Raw genomic sequence first — 21,604 nt, 5'->3', positions numbered from 1 at the left:
GCGCATCTGCAGGGCGTCAGGTTGGAGAAGGCTAGCCTGGTGTAACGCAGCGTGACGCCCCGTCCTGTGCCGCGTTCGCCCTTGCGAGGAAGAAGGTCGAGAAAGCGATACAAAACCGGGGTAGATCTCCAGTAAAAGCAATTTACTTTTTTTTGAACCTTGTTCATGGATTTCTTCCATCTGCAACACACACCCCTGTTTCCCCAATGCTCCTTCCGCTGTTTTCTTTCCCGCAAAAGGATCCGTTCAATGAGGGAAAGCCGGAACAGCTGCGCTCTGCCTTGGGATCACTCGCCGCTGTCTGTGGGGAAGCACCCGCGTTCCGTCAACGGAGGAATTGCAGGACAAAACCAAAATGCGTATTTCCTTCCTCAACCCCCCACTTCCCTTCACCTTTGGTTCGAACCGGCTTCGCTCCACCTTTAAGGCCATCCAGCCTTGGCGCGATCCCAGAAATGTCCTCCCTCATTTCCTGGATCAATGGATCACGCAGCCTCTCCCTTTTAGGAGCTCCATCAGACGAGATTTTATTGCACGCTCATTGCTGGGTATTCACGGATTTTCGCAGGTCCCCTCTCACGCCATCATCTTCCTCCTGCCCCTTCTAGCTTTCTTCGTGCGACAAAGCAACGCCCCAGTAAATCCGACTTATTTTTAAAGGCGGAAGTTGCCGCTATTTCCTGCTGTGTGCAGGAGAAGCAGCGGGATCAAAACAGCCCACTAAACAGGCCGTGGGCCTATTGTTTACTTCCTCTTTCAAAAGCAGAGGTAATGAGGGACAAACACGTGGGCGGAGAAGCGACGGGAAGCAAACGCGATTCCCCCCCTGTGCGACGACGCTCTAGGTCTCCTGCCGTGAAACCCTCTTTCGTTCCAGCTTCCTGGCTGCGTTTGACAAGATCTTGGGTGGAAACCCGGTGAGACCTCCTCCCTCCACAGGGCGAAACCTTTCCTGGGTTTGAGGGGGAAAGGCCTTCCCGCCCCAGTCCAAACAGCTCCTATGCTCCCGTAAGAACTGCCCTGCTGGGATCCAAGTTCGGTCCACCCCAGTGTTCTGTTTCCAGCGGCGGCCAGCCAGATGTCTCCCGGGAGCCTCAGACGACAGCGGGATCAAGGCCCTTGTCTTGCTCAGGTGTTCTTGAACGTGGAGGTTCTACTTAGCAGTCGGGGCGAATAGCCACGGCTGGGCCACCGTGACTCCCCCTTCCCCACCCCCCGTACACCGACGGCTTGGCGCCCACCAGTTCGCAGCGCCGGCAGCGGGCGCCCTCACAGCACCATGGTGGGGATGTGGTGCGCCAGGGAATTGGGGTGCGTCACGGGCAGGGCGGGCGAGTGCGACTGCAAGGAGCCATTGGGGGGGCGATGCCGGGCACTCTTCTGATGGGCCCGGAGGCCCGCCAGCTGGGAGTAGGCGCTCTGGCAGACCTGGCACTTGTACGGGCGCTCGCCGGTGTGCAGCCGCACGTGGTTGCGCAGGGTGGAAGACTGGCTGAAGCGCCGGTTGCAGAAGCGGCAGACGAAGGGCTTGTCCAGGGTGTGGATGCGCATGTGCGAACGCAGGTTGCTGCGGGAGTTGAAGCCACGGTGGCAGATGACGCAGCGCATGCGCCCGGTGGAGCTGGCGCCCGCCTCGGCCACGTGGAAGTCCTCTGCGGGGACGACAAAGCGAAAGAGGAACGTCACTTCCGGCCCGTCACAATAACAACAGGGTGACCGTATGGAAAGGAGGACAGGGCTCCTGCCAACTTTAATAGTTTTTTAATCAGTTATAGTATTTTTGTCTTCAGTGTTGGCGTTCCCTGCCTCGATCCAGAGGGAGAGGTGGGTAAGAAATAAAGAGGATGTTGTTGTATAGAAACACAACACTTAAAACGGCAGGAGCCCTGCCCTCTTTAGCTAGAGTGACCAGATACAAAAGAGGGCAGGGCTCCTGCAGCTTTAATAGTTTAATATGTTTTTAATCAGTTTTGTGTATTTTATAGTATTTTTGTCTTCAATGTTGTCATTCCCTGCCTCGATCCAGAGGGAGAGGCGGGTAAGAAATAAAGAGGATGTTGTTGTATAGAAACACAACACTTAAAACTGCAGGAGCCCTGCCCTCTTTAGCTAGAGTGACCAGATACAAAAGAGGGCAGGGCTCCTGCAGCTTTAATAGTTTAATATGTTTTTAATCAGTTTTGTGTATTTTATAGTATTTTTGTCTTCAATGTTGTCATTCCCTGCCTCGATCCAGAGGGAGAGGCGGGTAAGAAATAAATATATTGTTGTTGTTGTTGTTGTTGTTGTTGTATAGAAACGCAACACTTAAAGCTGCAGGAGCCCTGCCCTCTTTCGCTAGAGAGACCAGATACAAAAGAGGGCAGGGCTCCTGCAGCTTTAACTGTGGATACAAGCAACAGCTGCTGAAATTCCCTTTTCTGCCCAACTGTTAAAGTTACAGGAGCCCGGTCCTCCTTTTCCGTACGGTCACCCTAAATAACAAATACAACAAAAACCCACTGATACACTGAGTTGTCCTAACTTTGGTCAGACTTATGTAGGTTTCAGTTAGGGCTGCAAGACCATTACAGACATTTTGGATCTTCTCTGGATGAGCTGATGAGGCGCTCAGTTACATTTGCACAAATTTCTACGGTATTTCCCAAGCTGGAAAAACACGTTGTTTTACAGTTGTGCATGGATGTGCCGTAATAGCAGACCTCATATATTACAAGAGCCGTGACTTTACGGCGTTCTACTGTCTGAACTTATCTAGTATTGTCTTGAAATTGCTTTTAGCTGTTTAAACTGTTTTAAATGTTGCACGTTTTACATGTTTATGCTGTATTTTATCCGTGAGTTCTTGTGAATCGCCCAGACAGCTTTAGCTATTAATAATAATAAGCCCATATTCTAGATGCATGTCGTTAATGAGATAAATAATGTTAAGATTTATTTATGGCAGTCAAACATAAAACATGCTCAATAGTCAGGAAATTTCTGAATCAGTAAAACATGGCAAGACTTGGCAAAGCCCATCATGTCTGTCTAGAAAAATCACCATGAGCGGAAGAGAAAATAATAATAATAATAATAATAATAATAATAATAATAATAATAATATAAATGTCTCTTTTAAGGCAGCATTTCCACCTTAACTTTTTAAACAAATAAATAAATGAATAAAAGTATTTAGCTTACTTTGCTGCCCAATTGATCAGATCCCCTTTAGATTTAAGTAAAATAAATTCACAGCATAGTCCTTTACGTGCTCAGAAGCAAATCCCATGGAGTTCAACGGGGCTGCCTCCTAGGTAAGCAGGCGTAGGGTTGCAGCCGAGATCCACTTCCCTGGGAGCCAGCCCCGTTGAACTCCATGGGACGTCCTTCTGAGTAAACATGGGTAAAGATTCCACTGTCAATCTATTCATCCAAGCAAGCAATGAAGTGTCGCAGACCCCTAATTTCCCATGACGTTTATACCGTAATGCACAACGTTTGTCAACCCAAGGGCCGGATTCCATTATGGAGAAGCTCTCTGGGACAGGGGCAGGGTGCTTTCCAGAGGTGGGCGGAGCAAAAGGGAAATGGGCGGTTCAATTTTTGTGAACCGCCCAGAGAGCTCCGGCTAGTGGGCGGTATAGAAATGTAATAAATAAATAAATAAATAAACTCTCCAGCGTATTTTAGCTCTTGTGCCAGCAACTAAGCCTTAGGCAGGGGGACGTAGCTCAGTGGCAGAGCATCTGTTTTGCCTGCAGAAGGCCCCAGGTTCGAGTCCCGGCATCTCCAGGCAGGACTGGGAAAAGCTCCTGCCTAAAACCCTGGAGAGCGGTTGCTGCCAGTCAGTGTCGACATTGCTGGGACAGATGAACCCAGGGTCAGACTCAGTATAAAGCAGTTTCTTATAGAGTTCCGGAGAGGTATTTCAACCTTTTAGAATGAGGGAGGGGGGAACAACACTAGGGTGACCCTATGGAAAAGGAGGAAAGGGCTCCTGCATCTTTAATGGTTGCATAGAAAAGGGAATTTCAGCAGGAGTCATTCGTATGTATGGAGAACCTGGTGAAATTCCCTCTTCATCGCAATAGTTAAAGCTGCCCTCTTGACCAGATACAAAAGGGGCAGGGCTCCTGCAGCTTTAACTGTTGTGATGAAGAGGGGATTTCGCCAGGTGCTGCATGCCTACAGACGATACCTGCTGAAATTCTCCTTTCTCTACAACTGTTAAAGATACAGGAGCCCGGTCCTCCTTTTCCAGAGGGTCACCTTAAACAACAAAAAGCCTGGAAAACCACCACACAATCAGTGGTTTGGGGAAAGGGAAGTGATTGTGACCATGTAGGAATCGCAGAAGGCCAGAGTTGAGCCCTGCACCTCTAGGGTGACCCTATGGAAAGGAGGACAGGGCCCCTGTATCTTTAACAGTTGTAGAGAAAGGGGAATTTCAGCAGTAGTAATTTATATGCATGGAGTTCATCCCCACAGTTAAACCTGCAGGCACCCTGCCCTCTTGACTAGATACAAAAGAGGGCAGGGCTCCTGCAGCTTTAACTGTGGTGACGAAGAGGGAATTTCACGCAGTGTTGCATGCCTACAAATGACCCCTTCTGAAATTCCCCTTTCTACACAACTGTTAACGATACAGGGGCCCAGTCCTCCTTTCCACAGGGCCACCCTTTCAGTGCCCAGATAGCTTTAATGTGTGCAGGTGCTCCGCCCAGGCCCAATGTGCAAAAGAGAGGCCATTGCTGACCTCCTGGTAGACCCATTCACCCCCTCCATTCCCCTTTTCTCTTTGGGACCCTACCTTGAAAGCTACTCATGCCTGGCGCAGGTGCACCCACAGAGGGGGACGGATCAAGCCCATATTCTATATGTATGTTGTTAATGAGATAAATAATGTTAATATTTATTACGGCTCATATCACAGAATTAGTATTGTTCGATTCAACGTGGACAAAAAGTGAAGACTCATCGACGCAAATAGTTAGATATTTCAACGGATTGCATGCCTTCATCCCCCCCCCCCCAAAATTGGACCCCTTCCCTCTGCACCCGAGAAAACATACTTATGCTGATAGCATTAAAAAAAACACAACCCCACTTTGGGTACAACTATGCGCGGCGTTTGTGAATTGCATCGCATTTATAAACCCCCCTTTCGGTTTTTCCGTGGCCACGGTAAAGTAAGAGCACAGTATAAACAACAGCAGAAGCCTGGCTAGATCACTTCCAGTCTCAGACAGAGTTGCGTTAAACTATCGTTGAAGGTGATACCCTATCGCATCTCTATGTGCGCGGGTTGCTCTTTCAGTGGGAGACGCTGGGCAGAGACCCTCCCTGCACTTGCTAAAGAAGACAGGGGGGTTGAATAATCGTGAGAGCATCGGAAGAGCTGGATCAGACCAAGGGTCCATCTAGTCCAGCACTCTGTTCACACAGGGGACAACCAGCCATCAGCTAGGGATGAACAAGCGGGACATGGTGCAACAGCACCCTCCCGCCCATGTTCCCCAGCAACTGGGGCACACAGGCTTACTGCATCAAATACTGGAGATAGCACACAACCATCAGGGTTAGTAGCCATGGATAGCCTTCGCCTCCAGGAATTTAGCCAACCCCTTTTGAAAGCCATCCAAATCGCTGGCCGTCACGACATCTTGTGGTAGTGAGTTCCAAAGTTTAACTTTGCGCTGCGTGAAGAAGTCCTTCCTTTGATCTGCCCAGAATCTCCCACCATTCACCTTCATGAACCCTTTGGGTTCTGGTATTATGAGAGAGGGGGGAAAACGTCTCCCTGTCCACATTCTCCACCCCATGCAGAATTCTGTACCCCTCGCTCACATCTCCCCTCCCTGGCCTTTCCTCTTTTGCCCCATATCTCTCTAATGACCCCCTCCCTCCCTCCACAGAGTGAACTGGCCCTAAGAAAGGCCCTCTTCTACCACCCCTGTGGATTTTGTCCTCTGCCGGCACCGCCACACCTGGACCATCTCCTCACCGTGTTTGCTCTTCTTCTGTTCTTCTTCTAAGCCCAGCACGCCGGGGATGCCCAGAAAGGTATTATGGGAATTTCCGTACCAAACCAGCAACTCTTGATCTGGAGGGATCATCTGGAGAGAGAGAAGAGGGGTGTGTGGGGTGGGGTGGGGGAAGATGGGTCTTTGTGGTTAATCTTTCATTGTTATCATAGAATCATAGAATAGTAGAGTTGGAAGAGGCCTACAAGGCCATCGAGTCCAACCCCCTGCTCACTGCAGGAATCCACCCTAAAGCATCCCTGACCGATGGCTGTCCAGCTGCCTCTTGAAGGCCTCTAGTGTGGGAGACCCCACAACCTCCCTAGGTAACTGGTTCCATTGTCGTACTGTTCTAACAGTCAGGACGTTCTATTGTTATTATTATCATTATTGTATTATATATCATATTATATCATAATTATATGATATTATTATTATCATCATTGAGTTCAATGGGACTTATTCCCAGGTAGACATGTATAGGATTGCAACCTCAGTCTCTTAACCTTTACTATAACTCCCATCATCCCCAATCAACATGAGGATGATTGGAGTTGTAATCTAACCCCTCTGGACAGCCACAGGCTAGGGGAGGATGCATTATTCTATACCCGCTGTGATTTCATTGTGGTGGCAGGCAAATACATTTTTAGGAGGATGAAAGGGTTAATCCAAACAGGCTGCAGCAAAATGTATTTTCTAGATACAAGACTCTCAGCTCCTTCACTTCCTCCCCTTTCAGCGAGTCCTACAGCAGTTATTTTCGCTCTCTTTTTTGAGAAGTAAATAGCAAAACGTCGTTGAAACGCATTCCAAACCTTTTGCAGAAGGAGGGGAAATCCATCCACCCATCCCACCCCACCCCACCCCAAGGAGCTCTTGCTAAAATTCGAACTATTATTTTCCCATTAGGAGGCAAAGCCTGAGATAGGAGAGATGCCACGTAATAACAGTACTTAGCACTGGCGTGCAAAAGAATCGCGTAGGCTGTGGTTGAGTGCCGCTGTTTGAGGGGACCGGATTGCACGGCAGCCTGCAAGCCACAAAGAGGGAGGCGGGAGATCTTAAGTCTAAAGCTTAAACCCTTTAAAACTGGTAGATTGATCAGCGGATGCTTTACCCTGCAATCTTAGGTAGCCATATGCAAGGACGCCAGGAGACGTAGATGCACAGCGAGAGGCATTCTGGAAGTTTTTACTGCAACTGGTAGAAGAGGCAAGCATGTTTGAAAGGGGAAAGTGGCTTGCCTCTTTTGCTGCAAGATGGTTTGCTGTTTAAAAATCCCGCAACAGCAACTTTCAACACTCACCCCTATGAGTCTGGGTTGAGGGGATCAGTGTGTGTGTGTGAGGCTTGTAGGCCCAAAACATCTGGAGGTCCACAAGCTACAAATCCCAGCTTAACGCAAAGTGTGTGCTCTATTGCTGAGCAAAAATCCTTCCAAGAGTGAAACTGGGAGAACCGCCGCTGTCCCAAACTATTCTTCAATGGCCTCTGCAATGTGTCTTTCTCACCAGGACTCCTCTGCTCACACAGGGAACGTTTCTGTCCCCTGCTGAGTCTTTGCACCTTCCTTTGCACCTTTCCGTGCAGCGAAATTCATGTTTCCTCGGACGTCTCACTGTGTCCTGTGCTGCTGACAGGAACGTGTGCATAAGATGACAACCTTAGAATAACTCTACTCTAAACTAAGCTCCGTTAAATTCAATGGGAACTTACTCCCAGGTAAAAGCATATCTAGGACGGCAAACTTCATTACGTTGCAGTCTTCATTTTTAACCCAGACGTAGCAATTTAAAAGGTTCAAAAACAAAATTGGTGTCATTCTTACAACAACCCTGCAGAGTAGGTCAGTACTAACGCCACATTGTGGATTGTGGAGTGGAAGGGAGAAACTGAAAGAACATTAGGTTGTCTAAGGGCACAGTCCTTTGCATATTTAGACAGGGAAAGATCCTGCAAAAGTGGCTGGCTGGGGAATGCTGGGAGTTTTTTTCCCCCCCTGTCTAAACATGCATCGGATTTTGCCCTAAGGCAATTGAATGAGACTCTGTCTGCGGCTTTGTAGTTCGCAGTTTTAGCCTTTTAGCCACTATACTTCAATAGCTCTCGAGTTTTTCAGAGGACCTTAAGAGAGCTTTTGCTCATTTCTTTTGCCCGGCACTTAAAAGATTCAGCACCCCGCCCTACGGAACACAAGTCTGCAGGAAGCCAAATCCTGCAACCTGCTCTGTAACTTTTCCTGCACTCAGGTCCACTTCTGGAAACCACACAACGTTTTGTATCAAATCTCTGCCAAAGTTTGGCTTTTTCCTCTTGACACCTACATTAAACTTGCCGTCACCAAGACATTGCCCGAATAACCAAAAAAGCACCGGCGACCTGGGATCGAAGCGAACGGCCCCCTCTGCCATAGGCATGTGCAAGGGGTGTGCCTGGTGTGCCCAAGCACACCCTAATGTCTCAAGTAATAATGTCTCTCTGCCGGAAGCCATGTTTCAAAGAGGCCAGGAAGACCCGAAGGCTAGTATCACCTCAAAAGACCCTCCTCCGGCCAACGTTACCACGAAGCCCCACCAATGTTAGGGATTGAAGAGTTTCTCCCCATTCCCACCCACCCCCCACCAGCCACGGCCCTCCCCTGGTCCGGCAAACTGGACATGGAGTAGGACACAGTGTCTACAGTGCTCAATAAATAAATAAATAAATAAATGAATAAATAAAATGTCCTTTATGACTCAATATTCAATAAACGTTCGCCTTTAAAAAAGTAATAATAAATTTCCCTGGGTGCTAACCCTAATGGTGAGGAGGGCAACCAGGATGATCAGGGTTCTGGAAACAAAGCCCTATGAAGAGAGACGGAAAGAACTGGGCATGTTTAGCCTGGAGAAGAGAAGGCTGAGGGGAGACATGAGAGCACTCTTCAAAGACTTCAAAGGTTGTCACACAGAGGAGGGCCAGGATCTCTTCTCGATCCTCCCACAGTGCAGGACACGGAATAACGGGATCAAGTTAAAGGAAGCCAGATTCCGGCTGGACATCAGAAAAAACTTCCTGACTGTTAGAGCAGTACAACAATGGAATCAGTTACCCAGGGAGGTTGTGGGCTCTCCCACACTAGAGGCCTTCAAGAGGCAGCTGGACAATCGTCTGTCAGGGATGCTTTAGGGTGGATTCCTGCATTGAGCAGGGGGTTGGACTCGATGGCCTTGTTGGTCCCTTCCAACTCTACTATTCTATGATTCTATGAAATGTGCTGCACATGCCTATGTTCCCCACCCTCCTCCCTCCCTCCCTCTCCCTCTCCCTCTCCCTCTCTCTCTCTCTTGTCTTTCCCCTTGTCCTTAAGTTCCTTACCTCAATGGCCTTGTAGAAGATGCTGTTGCCAATCTGGACCACCTCCAGGTTCTGCTCTTGCTCATTCCTCGCACACTTGATGTACGTCATCCAACTGCGATGGTCCTCTTGGCTGGCATCGATGAAGTAACGGACCGTCCCATCTTCATTGAAGACCTGGGGTTCAAGGTGAGAGCAGTTGGTCCACAGGAGGCAGACACGCCTCATGTGAACAAATGCATTCCATTCACTTCTTGACTGTTAGAGCAGTACGACAATGGAACCAGTGACCTAGGGAGGTTGTGGGCTCTCCCACACTAGAGGCCTTCAAGAGGCAGCTGGACAACCATCTGTCATGGATGCTTTAAGATGGTTTTCTGAATTGAGCAGGGGGTTGGACTCGATGGCCTTATAGGCCCCTTCCAACTCTACTATTCTATGATTCTATGGCCAACTTTCTCCCTGGCTCTCTGCCTATCAAGCACCCAAAAGATTGTCACACAGAGGAGGGCCAGGATCTTTTCTCGATCCTCCCAGAGTGCAGGACACAGAAGAATGGGCTCAAGTTAAAGGAAGCCAGATTCCAGCTGGACATCAGGAAAAACTTCCTGACTGTTAGAGCAGTACAACAATGGAACCAATGACCTAGGGAGGTTGTGGGCTCTCCCACACTGGAGGCAGATAGACAGCCATCTGTCAAGGATGCTTTAGGGTGGATTCCTGCATTGAGCAGGCGGTTGGACTCAATGGCTTTATGGGCCCCTTCCAACTCTACTATTCTATGATTCTGTGATTCACTCCCGTCTCAAAAAAGATATCAGTGTGTTGGGAACGGGGCAGAAAGGGGCATCCAGAAGGGTTTTTTTAATTATTATTTTATTTATTCGTTTATTACATTTATATACCGTTCCATAGTTGAAGCTCTCTGGGCGGTTTACAAAGATTAAAAAGATTGGATTAAAAAGACTGAACATTAAAAATCAATATACAAAATTTAAAAACATCCAAAAAAAAAAACAGTTAACATTTTAAGCAAATTTTAAACGCTCAGCCAGGCCAAAGCAATTGGAGTCAGTTAAAACTCAGCATTGAATACCTGGGAGAAAAGGGAAGTCTTAACCTGGCACCGAAAAGATAACAAAGTTGGCGCCAGGCGGGCCTCATCGGGGAGATCGTTCCATAATTGTGGGGCCACCACAGAAAAGGCCCTCTCCCTTGTTGGAGTTAGAGCAGCAATTCTCAAAATCCCCCCCCCCCCAGCAAGAATGGCACTATTCAAGTACCTCCCCAGACAAGGAGATCACCACAACCATCCGTCATTGCTGGCAAAATGACCCCTGTCATGACTTGAAGGAAAGGCACTTTCCACATATACTATTGCATTTATCTATTATCATCTCCATTGCTCTTTCTGCTGCAGCCCTTGAGCGGACAAAGGAGACGCATTTTGCAGCGACTGACAGAAGTCTTCAAGATGCCCACAGACCAGGAAATTCTCTCTCTGACATGCAGGAGAGAGAATTAACTGCATTTATGATTTGTATACGGGGTGCCCAACAGCAAAAGGAAGGAAGGAAGGAAAAAGAAAGGGAATTCTAACCACAAATGACTATTTTTCAAAATTAAAATTACTTTCCCCTTCTGTGGTGTAGGCCTAAAGTCAACTTTTCCTTGCTGGTTTCAGAAATAATACATTTAGGTTGAAAGTTTTAATGTGAAATATACCGTCCGTCCGTCTGTGTCCCACCCACCCCGAGATCTTAACATATGGGACACATCTCCTAGAAATAGACTTTGCCCCTTCTGTGTGCCCCCGAGATTATTTTTTCTGGTCCCAACACTGCGTTCCCACGCACCCACCCTCACACAGACAGACAGACAGACAAACCACTTGGATATTTCTGGGGGTCTTCGTGGACCACTTAAAGTTTAGTTTGCCACTCTTCTACACCTCAAAGCACAACTCTTATTCCAATCACAGATATTTTTCTTCGGTTGTCAAAATCAGGGCTGCCATATGAAAAACACGGGCCCTAGACCAGAGTCTGGTTCGCTTGTCTAAAGATCTGATCCTCCTCAAAAGATCCTTGATTTCTCAGTACTTCCACATGGAGGGTTCCAGGCACTAGCAATTCTCTATTGATTGTCAGTAGCAACTCAGCAGAGAGCAAACCCTCCCATGAGTGCTACCGGCTCTTTCTAACTGGAGATATTCAAAACCGAATCCGGGACCTTCCACATGCCAGACATCTGTACTGCTCGGACGGACGAATCGATCAGTTACGATCACTCTCCCTTTCTCGTTTTTCCAATCTTCAATGAAGTCCACCCCAAACTTAATTCACTTCGCCCCGAACTTGTTAAAATGTTCAGATGAAAGCCCACATATTTTGCATATTTGTGTGCAGTTTGGCCTAACATGCGTAATTTTGAAAGCCATTTTCCCATGACAATGCATTTTTGAACATGACTGATCTGCTTCAGTCTCGGGGAGACTCGGGACGACTCGGAATCGAGGCAGGGCAGGCCAAATCAGCCCGCCTCGCCTCAGTTTCAGGGATTCGTCCCGATGAGGTACACAGCCCTAATTTTATCACGTTGTTAGATTCTATGATTTAGCTGTTGCGATCCACTTAGAAAGGTTAGACTATTGGGCAGTATAGAAATATAATAAATAAATAAAGGCATGCGTCAATGGGTCTTTCTTCCTTTACCTCCCACATGAGATTGTTGTTTTTGCAAAGATCGACGTGCTCCGGTGAAATGATGCGTCCAGTGAAGGGTCCCATTTCGGTGCCAGCTTTGATCCAGGTTTTCGAAAAGATGCCCAGCCCTTCCCCGGGAATAGAACTCTGCGCTATGATGACTTCTGAAGGCAGCACCAAACTGGATAACTTCTGAACCTCTGCATGGGATTGAGACAGAGAAGAATAAAAGATATGAGGACAGGAAGCCAGAGTCTGGCTGGACATCAGGGAAAACGTCCTGTTTGAGCAGTACGACAATGGAACCAGTTACCTAGGGAGGTGGTGGGCTCTCCCACACTAGAGGTCTTCAAGAGGCAGCTGGACATTTATCTGTCAAGGATGCTTTAAGCTGTATTGAGCAGGAGGTTGGACTCGATGGCCTTCTAGGCCCCTTCCAACTCTACTGTTCTATGATTCTATGAGATTAATAAAGCCTAATTGGAAGCACTGTTCATTAATATGGGTCTTTCTAAGGTGGTCAATGAACCACATGTGCCAATAATGGGGTCACCTGACTTAAGATCCTGGCTTAACCCCAATTTTAAGAGGTGTATGTGGACTGCAGTGAGCTGTTACTCCATGGCATTTCAGATCCGGTATAATTAAGCCAGGAGCAGAGTTGGGGCCATTGCCAAGCAATTTGAAGATTCCAGGCCCAGGGCCCCAAGGATACAAATCTGCATATAATTTGCCTATGCTAATTTAGATTTATCCTCCGCCATGAAAATTTAGAAATAATTCCCAGGATTGATTTCAGTCTCACAGGAGGCAAAGTCAAACCAATTAACCCCTCATGCAAGTCACCCCAAATAAAGGCAACTCTTTGATTAATTTGCACCATGCCCCAGATCACCCACAAACCAGTCGTTCCGCGTCAATTGCAATTAATTTGCCATTTCTTTCTCCTCGTCCTTTCTTTTCCTTTTCTTCTTAGAGGAAGATTGCCCCCCCCCCATCCCATGCAATTAAGCTCAGAAGAAAAGCCTCCATTGGCACCACTGGAAAAGGGATTTCTTTCTTCTACGTTTAATTGACATGCAAAGGGACGGAGCTTGTGGGGCGTCCGAGCTGCGACCCCCTTGAAAATCTCCCCCTGCAAGGCAATTAAGGTAAGAAAGAAATCTTCCACTGACATCACTGGACACTCAGGGCTCTGTGGAATAGATCCAGTGGTACCCCTGAGGAGAACATCAGTACCACTTTGCTGGATCAGCAAAAGGGCCATCCACTTGCCCAGTTTTCTGCTTCCGTCAGTGGTCAGCAGTGTCCCTGAGCACTTGTGAGCAAGGTAGGCAGGGGACGGCCTTTCCCCAATTGCTTGACATCACCCTGCATCTGAAGTATACTGCTTCTGTACGTGGAAGCTCCATTTAGCCAGCATGGCTCAGAGATCCTTCATGAACTGGTCAGCGAATGACCATCGCCGCATCTTGCCCCAGGTTCAAATTTCACCGTGACAGCCCTCAGCTCACTGGGTTCCCAGCCTGCCTATTCCCAACTTCAGTCCTTCAGGTGCGGTACGAAGATGATAACAAACCCTGGCCTACCATGGGGGGTGGTTGTCAGGGCTGCTGAAAGAATATTTATGTAGCGGTTTCGACAGGTGAAATGTGACAGCCAGGGTACTTGAAGAACCAGGGATGGAAGGAAGCCATGGGTACTTCGCCATGTTAAAACAGTCAAAGGGATGCAAATTAATTGGCCACCCAAAGTCTAGGGCCCCCAAATAAGCTTAGATCTTGCAGCAAAAATCTCGGGGTCCAAATAACCACTCAGAAAGCATCATGCAATGAGAGCGGCAGAAGCCAACGCCATTTTATTCTTGTAATCGTGACAGCGCTATGATTGAAGGGAGTTTAAAACGCAAAACTGCATGTGATTGGAGCAGTGCCGTGGTTTTTAAAGCAGGGTTGGCAAACGCTTGTACTGGTGTTCTAACACGTCAGGACCGTAGAAGCAGTTGTAAAGCACGGAATGGCAGTGGCGGACGGAGAGAAATATTTGTGTGTGGACAACCCACGGACCTCTAAAGGATAAGAGCATAAGATCATGTCGTACAGTGTCTTAAATGACCGTGCTGCCCCACTGATCCAGACTGGGCTCCACATGCCGGATATTAAAGCCTAGTTCCCACCCAGACATCGAAGGGATTATTTATTTTGGCCCAAATCACGTGTTATGATTATTCCAGTGCAGTAACCTTTGAGATTCAAGTGTTCTGCTGATAATGACAAGGGCGCCTCTGATTCTCATCCACAATTTCCACCACACAGAGGAAGTGAAAGGTGTAAATCAGCTGGGATGGCCCCAAAGGAACAGGAGGAGAACCCTCCAGGGAAGCCGTACCCCTATCTGAGAGGAACCAACTTCTCCTACAAATCACCCAGGAGTGGGAGAAAGGCAAGCAGATGTGTGAGCAATCCCACCTTTTCTTTTTAAGAACATAAGAACATAGGAAGTGCCAGGCTGGATCAGACCAAGGGTCCATCTAGTCCAGCACTCTGTTCACACAGGGGACAACCAGCTGTTGGCCAGGGATGAACAAGCAGGACATGGTGCAGCAGCACCCTCCCACCCATGTTCCCCGGCAACTGGTGCACACAGGCTTACTGCCTCGGATGCTGGAGATAGCACACAACCACCAGGGCTAGTAGGCATGGATAGCCTTCTCCTCCAGGAATTTATCCAACCCCCTTTTGAAGCCATCCAGATTGGTGGCCATCACGACATCTCGTGGTAGTGAGTTCCATAACTTAACTAAGTGCTCTATGAAGAAGTCCTTCCTTTTATTTGTCCTGGATCTGCCACCCATCAGTTTCATGCGATGACCCTTTGGGTTCTAGTATTTTGAGAGAGGGAGAAAAATATCTCCCTGTCCACATTCTCCGCACCAGGCATAATTTTGTACACCTCTATCCTGTCTCCCCTTCAATCCCAGTTGATGTCACCTTCCCTCGTAGGGGAGATGCTCCAGCCCGAATCATTTTAGTCACCCTTTTCTGCACTTTTTCCAGCTCTATAATATCCTTTTTTAGGTGTGGTGACCAGAACCGTACACCGTATTCTAAGCGTGGTCGCACCATAGATTTGTATAAGGGCAGTACGATCCTGGCCGTTTTATTCTCACGTCCTTTTCTTATAATGCCTAACATGGAGTTTGCCTTCTTTACAGCGGCCGCACACTGGGTGGACATTTTCATCGAGCCATAACCTTTTTGCCAATATGCTCCCAGAGTAGCTTACAGGGATCCTCAGTTTTTGGCAGGATGGAACCCTTACAACACATGTCAGGACACAACTTGATCTACAGACCTGATCCAGAGAAGCCAAAAACTGGATTAAACTGGCTTAAATCGGTATTATGTTTTAACAGAGGTGCGGAAGCAGGCTGGAAGGTTAATTCTGCATTTTGCCTCCCCCCTTCCCCCCCCCCACACACTTAGGTTCCGCGCATGCTGAATTTAAAATGTCCAGAAACCCCACTGATTTTTGCATTAATTTGCTTAGGGAAAAACCCCCCACTTCTATGACACTTTTCAGCATCTCACACTTTTCATGCATGGAATTACCACCAGGAAGCACAAACAGGAAGTTTTCTCCCAGGCTCACTCAAGACACGTCATCCAAGTGATATTGGATAATTGTGTTTTGTCTGTTGGGTTCCACCGATAGCCAGATCCATGTATGTAATATATAATACATCAATCCTCTGTTCTTTCTGGATCTTTCCACCCCAGTCCCTTTCCTGGCTCAACGTAGAATGTTATCTCCTCGGGGCAGAAGGCGTTCACATTCTATATTGTTTTATATCTTGGCTGGCTGATGTTATTGCAGAAACATCATGTGAACTGTTCATATGATGGGAGTAAACCCATTGAAATTAACTCGAACAAGACCACATCACACCAGTCCTGTTACAACTCCATTGGCTGCCAGTCCTGGTCCGGGCCTGATTCAAAGTGCTGGTACTAACATTTAAAGCCCTAAATGGCTTGGGGCCAGGTTATCTGAAGGAACGCCTCCACCCATATGTACCTGCCTGGACCTTAAGATCATCCACAGGGGTCCTTCTCCATGAGCCCCTGCCAAAGGAAGTGATGCAGGTGGCTACCAGGAGGAGGGCCTTCTCTGCTGTGGCACCCCGGCTGTGGAATGAGCAACCCTGAGAGGTTCGGCTGGTGCCTACACTGTACTCTTTCTGTCACCAGCTGAAGACCTTTTTATTTTCTCAGTATTTTAACGCCTAATTTAACTTAAACTTTGCTGTTTTAATTCTGTATTTTAATCTAGATCAATTTCTGCTGTGTGGTTTTATCCCGGTTGTGCTTTTTATATTGTATTTTGTATTTGTGTTTTTAGACTGTTGGTTGGTTTATTGTGCTTTTCATGGTTTTAATTTTTGTGAACCGCCCAGAGAGCTTCGGCTATTGGGCGGTATAAAAATGTAATAAATAAATAAATAAATAAATAAATCGTGACTATCGTGAGTCCCATTGACTTATTTATTTATTTATTGCATTTCTATACTGCTCAATAGCCGAAGCGCTCTTAAATCTGGATTCAACCTGTTATAAATAAGTCTGAAAGTTGAAGCGGTACCCAAGTGTATAATCCTTCTAGTTCTCTTTTGACACATGAGTGCACGAAGCCTCTCAGACAAATTTACATTCTGCAACCTTACTGTGCATCTATGTATATTGGCAAATGCCCTATTTATGTAGTGCATTGGGGCACATTTTCTACAACCCCATGTACATATTCACGATTGCTGGTGCGTGTGTGTGCACACACGTCTTTCAAATCTCATAAACGCCGACATATATGCAATCAGACAGCGTAAGCTCTTGATGGCAATACATACACGCTCACTCCATACGGTTGTAACCTATAAATAGCACACACAGTCACGAACCTATGCTGCCGTCTGTGTCACAACCCTCATTTGATTAGGTTAGATTAGACTAAATTTAGACAGACTTTCCTTCTAATAGTGAACTCAAGTAGTGAGTGCCAACGGAAATGCAGCCAAAACAGGAGCCGCTGAGAAACAAGACAGCAGAGGTTTTAAAAACTATATATATAAAAAAACAGCCCAAAGAAGACAGTCATGAATGTTGAGTGTCTGGAAAAACTGGGAAATGGACGCTTACCTCCTGAGCAGGAGCAATCCTGTTAGAAGGCTGAGATATGCTGCAACTTTTTGTTGCAGCTCCCACACATTGCACTCCTGGAAGTCATCATAACATGGCGCAACTGTTTGAAAGGGGAGGTCCATCACTGGCTACTAGCCAAGACAGGGCTAAATGGGACTGCCCCATGCTCAGAGGAACAGTAAACTTCTGTGCTGTGTTCAGTGGAGTAAATCCCTAGTTCTTTAGCCAGAAAGCCATTTAAAAAAAAAATACACTGAATGTCTGATTATCAGGCGCTAGAGACAAAAAAAATGAATCCTTCATGCCCCATTTGCGCTTTCGGAAGCATTGGCTGTCCTCTGTTGGAAGCAGGATCCTGGGGTGAATTGATACCTCTACACCATGCTCAAAGACACACCAGCAACCCATTCACTCACCCTTTCCTGTATAGCTGGGTCCCACACAAATACGGCACGTGTCCCAGGAATATACACAGACACACAGTTGCGAACACCTTCAAACCGGACCAGGCCGCCCTTGCAGAAATAATGACGCGTCGTGCGCGCTTCTACACAAGCATGCCGCATGCCATGTGCCTGTGTGAGGATAAGTGCATGATGCATCCATCACGTGCTGCACCCATGTGTGAGACACCCACAGTCATTTGCCATGCCTGCATCCAAACCACCCAGCCACAATTATTATTATTATTATTATTATTATTATTATTATTATTATTATTATTATTATTAATTGCATTTGGTTTTTTTGCTCTTACTGGAGGCGGCACATTGTGGTCCAAGCCTTAAAGGACATCGATCTTCGTGCCACGTCATCAAGGGGCCTTTGCTTGTGGGGTTAGAGCCACGGGACTTGTGTCTGGCTCACTGACCTTCCTTCTCTCCTGAAAGTGGCACTCTCCAGTAAATGATTGCATGTGCGAACTAGGGCCCTCTGCACATCTGAACACCAACGTGGCCAGAAACAGCAAGCTTACACCCACATTCCTGGCGCACCTTGCTTCACAGCAGTGTTTCCGAGCTAGCAGACGGCCTTTTGCCTGCAAACTCCACACGCATCTCGTTGAAGCTACAACGGGCAATGTGCCACCATGTCCCTGGTCCGGGCACCCTGACGCAGAGCCTGCCCTGTGGCATTTTCAGGGGGCAGCTCCTGAATTCAACCCCCGTGAGCCTTCTCCCTGACCACAATTCTGTACAAGATTCCCCTCTAAGTCAGCCAGGGAAAGGACCTGGGAAAACCAGAGTGCTGAGCACAGAGAGGTTAAATGGTGTCTATTGCAGCCCATAAAGCAATTTGTCACGCTGTTTAAAGTGATCCGTATTCATTCAAGTCACTTGGAAGGAAAATCGCTAATTCTAAATTCATTAGCCTTCGGAGAATGCAGTCGCCGTACATTGGGAGCCCTGAATGGCCGGAGAAACTTGTTTTAAAAGGCCCAGGAATTTCTCTTTACAAAATGGGGGAGATTAGCTGGTTGACATGATCTGAAAGGCAACAGAATGGAGTTTTCATGGTACATTAAGAAAGGAACAGTAATCTTTGAGGGAGGGGGGAGAGAAAGAGAGAAGGAGGGAAAATTGGGAGTCACAGAGATTCCAAAGGCATGGAAAATAGATTGTCCTCAGATTGATGAATGAGGAATAAGAACTTGAGACATTTTAAATAAAAGAAAATGTGTCCCTCCCCATCATTTTTTCTTCTCTTTGACCCCCCCCTCCGCCCTCCAGCCTTTTTAAGTTCTTGGTTTAAGTGGGAACTTTTTTCAGGTCAGGCCCAAGTTAACTAAATGAATTTAAAACCTCCCCTTTATTAGTCAACTACTATTACACGCCTAATAAGAGTTTAAATGCCAGGGGCTTTAAAGGCTTGAGAGAGAAAAGAGAAAAGTAAAGAGCAAACTTTGAGGGAGAGGCGGCAGTGGGAAAGTCAGAAAAAAAGGGGATTATTTTTTTTTTTTTAAAAAAAAATGGTTAAAAACTTTGTGGGAAGGACAGTCAGAATCTGGGCTAGACTTTTCACCAGCTCTGAGAAGCAGGAAGCACGTTTCTTTTGAAGGAGAAAGGATTTGGGTGAAATATATTTTTAAAAGGGTGGGCAGGGTGGCTCCCAAGAGGACCGGCCAAGTCAGACCAGACAAAATGCTGATAGGCAGATCTTAGGGTCCCAGGTTTTTAGAGACCTTTCTTCTGGGTGTTAGGGACGGGAGGCTGTTTAAATGATTTTACTTTTGGGGCTGTTTTTTGCAGGGGTTGGAAGAGAATGGGGAGACGCTTTAAGCGCTTAGCATCAGAAAAGAGAGACCTTGAGTATCCCAATCTGATCGCAATCACACACCTGTACAGGTTGCCTCTCACTTTCCTGTTCTTTTCTTCTGTACTTTTTTTTTGGGGGGGGGTCTTCTTTCTTTCTTTCTTTCTTTCTTTCTTTCCTTTCTTTCTTTTTAACGCTTTATTCTGGTATTCCAGAGAGAGCACACTATGGCTCGCACCTTACCAAAATAAAAACCGTGACACCCTACGGAATCACACCACCAACACACACACACACTTACACCATATGCAAACGGGTACGCATAGCGATAAACACACGCACACACAAGCCATATACACACACAGCAAGGCACGTGTGCCTTATTACACACTCTCTCTCTCACACACACACATTTTAAAAAGTGTTCAACAGAACCCTGGATGGATAAGCCCGTCGCATGTATAGCGCCCTTAGGTATTATAAACACACACACACACACGGATACATCTACATATGCACAGAGATTGTAGATATACACAGTCACACTTTATGAGCACGGTCCTTTCCCAAATCAAATCCCCACTGATCTCACTAGGAGAGTCAGCACGGACTTAACTTTTCTCATTGAAGAGTTTGAACTTTGGCTGTCTATTGCCCCAACTGATGCAAAACGCACACGCGCACAGAGAAACCCAAACCCAGTTTAGAAAGGTGATAGAAAGGCAGATCGATAGGAGTTAGAAGAAAGAAAAAGAAGTTAGAAGATAGATAGATAGATAGATAGATAGATAGATAGATGAAAGAAAGTAGACAACATAATGATAGAAATGAGTAGATAGATGATAGACATATAAAAGTGAGAAGATGGAATGATAGATAGATAGAAGAAAGAAAGAAAGAAAGAAAGAAAGAAGTTAGATGATAGAACGATGGAAATAAGAAGATAGATAGATAATAGACATATAAAAATTAGAAGATGGAATGATAGATAGATAGAAGAAAGAAAAAGAAAGAAGTTAGAATGATGGAAATAAGAAGATAGATAGATAATAGACATATAAAAGTTAGAAGATGGAACGATAGATAGATAGAAGAAAGAAAGAAAGAAAGAAAGAAAGAAAGAAGTTAGATGATAGAACGATGGAAATAAGAAGATAGATAGATGATAGACATATAAAAGTTAGAGGATGGAATGGTAGAAAGATAGATAGAAGACAGAGATCGATAGAAGCTAGTAGAAAGACAGATAGAAAGACAGAGAGAAGACAGAGAGAAGTTAGAAGACAGGAGTAAGAAAGAGAAGTTGATAGACAGATTATAGATAGATAGAAGAAAGAAGTTAGAAGATAGAGAGATAGAAATTCGAAGATAGACCGAAAGAAGATGGAATGAAAGACAGAAGACAGACAGACAGCTAGATAGAAGATGGAAGGACAGATGGATGCGTAGATGGACGGACGGAGGGACGGAGGGACGGAGAGTCGGTTCCACACCGCCGCCGGCGCCCGCCTGGCCGCGCTCTCCCGGCGGCGACTCACCTCCGGAGAAGGACTGCGCCAGCACCTCCGCCGTGAAGGCCGTTTTGGGGTGGCCGTGGCCGTGGCCGTGGCCGCCTCCCGCCCCTGCCGCTGCCCCGGCGGCGCCGGCCTTCTCCTCGAAGAGCTGCTCGCCCAGCACGTTCCGCCAGCGGCCGTAGAGGAAGCTGTGCAGGATGTCCGACGTGATGACCTCGGCCAGGGAGAGGCTGGGCGCCTTCAGCCCGCCCTTGAGCACCAGGGCTTCCGCGGGCAGCACGGAGCCCATCATAGGGGGAGGCTCAAGCGGGGGGGGGGGGCGCAATGGGAAAGCGGACGGGGTAGGGGGGAAGCCGAGGGAGATCGTGGAGGGGGTGTACGGCGGGGAAGGGGCCACGATCTGGAAGTGGGGGGCAGAAATCCTGGGTCCCTGGCTCAGAGTGGGGGCTCGTGGGAGGGGGGGCAGGCAGTTAAGGGAAAGACCTGCTGGGAATAAGGCAGAGACCCCCGAGTTCCTGGCTGTTTTGCAACTGGCAGAATCCCCCCTGGCCAAACTCTGGGGCTGGTATATATGCGCTCCAGTGACCTTTCTA

At 47.2% G+C, this 21,604-nt stretch overlaps 1 protein-coding gene across 1 annotated transcript; it reads right to left on the bottom strand.

Annotated features, from left to right (window-relative positions):
- Positions 1-1,249: 1,249 nt before the first annotated feature.
- On the bottom strand, positions 1,250-21,303 carry PRDM12 (PR/SET domain 12). The gene is made up of 5 exons (XM_063144742.1): positions 21,036-21,303; positions 12,059-12,249; positions 9,366-9,521; positions 5,987-6,098; positions 1,250-1,652 (listed from the first exon to the last, which is right to left on the bottom strand). Exons 1-5 carry the CDS (start codon positions 21,301-21,303, stop codon positions 1,270-1,272), a joined length of 1,110 nt encoding a protein of 369 aa, XP_063000812.1. The 3' UTR covers positions 1,250-1,269.
- Between the last annotated feature and the right edge of the window lie 301 nt (positions 21,304-21,604).

The sequence above is a fragment of the Elgaria multicarinata genome, chromosome 19 (genome assembly GCF_023053635.1).
Source record: "Elgaria multicarinata webbii isolate HBS135686 ecotype San Diego chromosome 19, rElgMul1.1.pri, whole genome shotgun sequence".
NCBI lineage: Eukaryota > Metazoa > Chordata > Lepidosauria > Squamata > Anguidae > Elgaria > Elgaria multicarinata.
Note: the sequence above shows the minus strand (reverse complement) of the source record. Positions and strands in the feature narration are given on the sequence as shown.

What these genes read in the sequence shown, in the direction of transcription:
- PRDM12 (XM_063144742.1), bottom strand. Translation starts at nt 21,303, where the DNA reads ATGATGGGCTCCGTGCTGCCCGCGGAAGCCCTGGTGCTCAAGGGCGGG. An exon ending in TCTTCTACAAGGCCATTGAG is followed by an intron (nt 6,099 to 9,365) that starts GTAAGGAACTTA and finishes CTCTCTCTCCAG; the next exon opens with ATGATCCCTCCAGATCAAGA. An exon ending in ACAGAAGAAGAGCAAACACG is followed by an intron (nt 1,653 to 5,986) that starts GTGAGGAGATGG and finishes TCGTCCCCGCAG; the next exon opens with AGGACTTCCACGTGGCCGAG.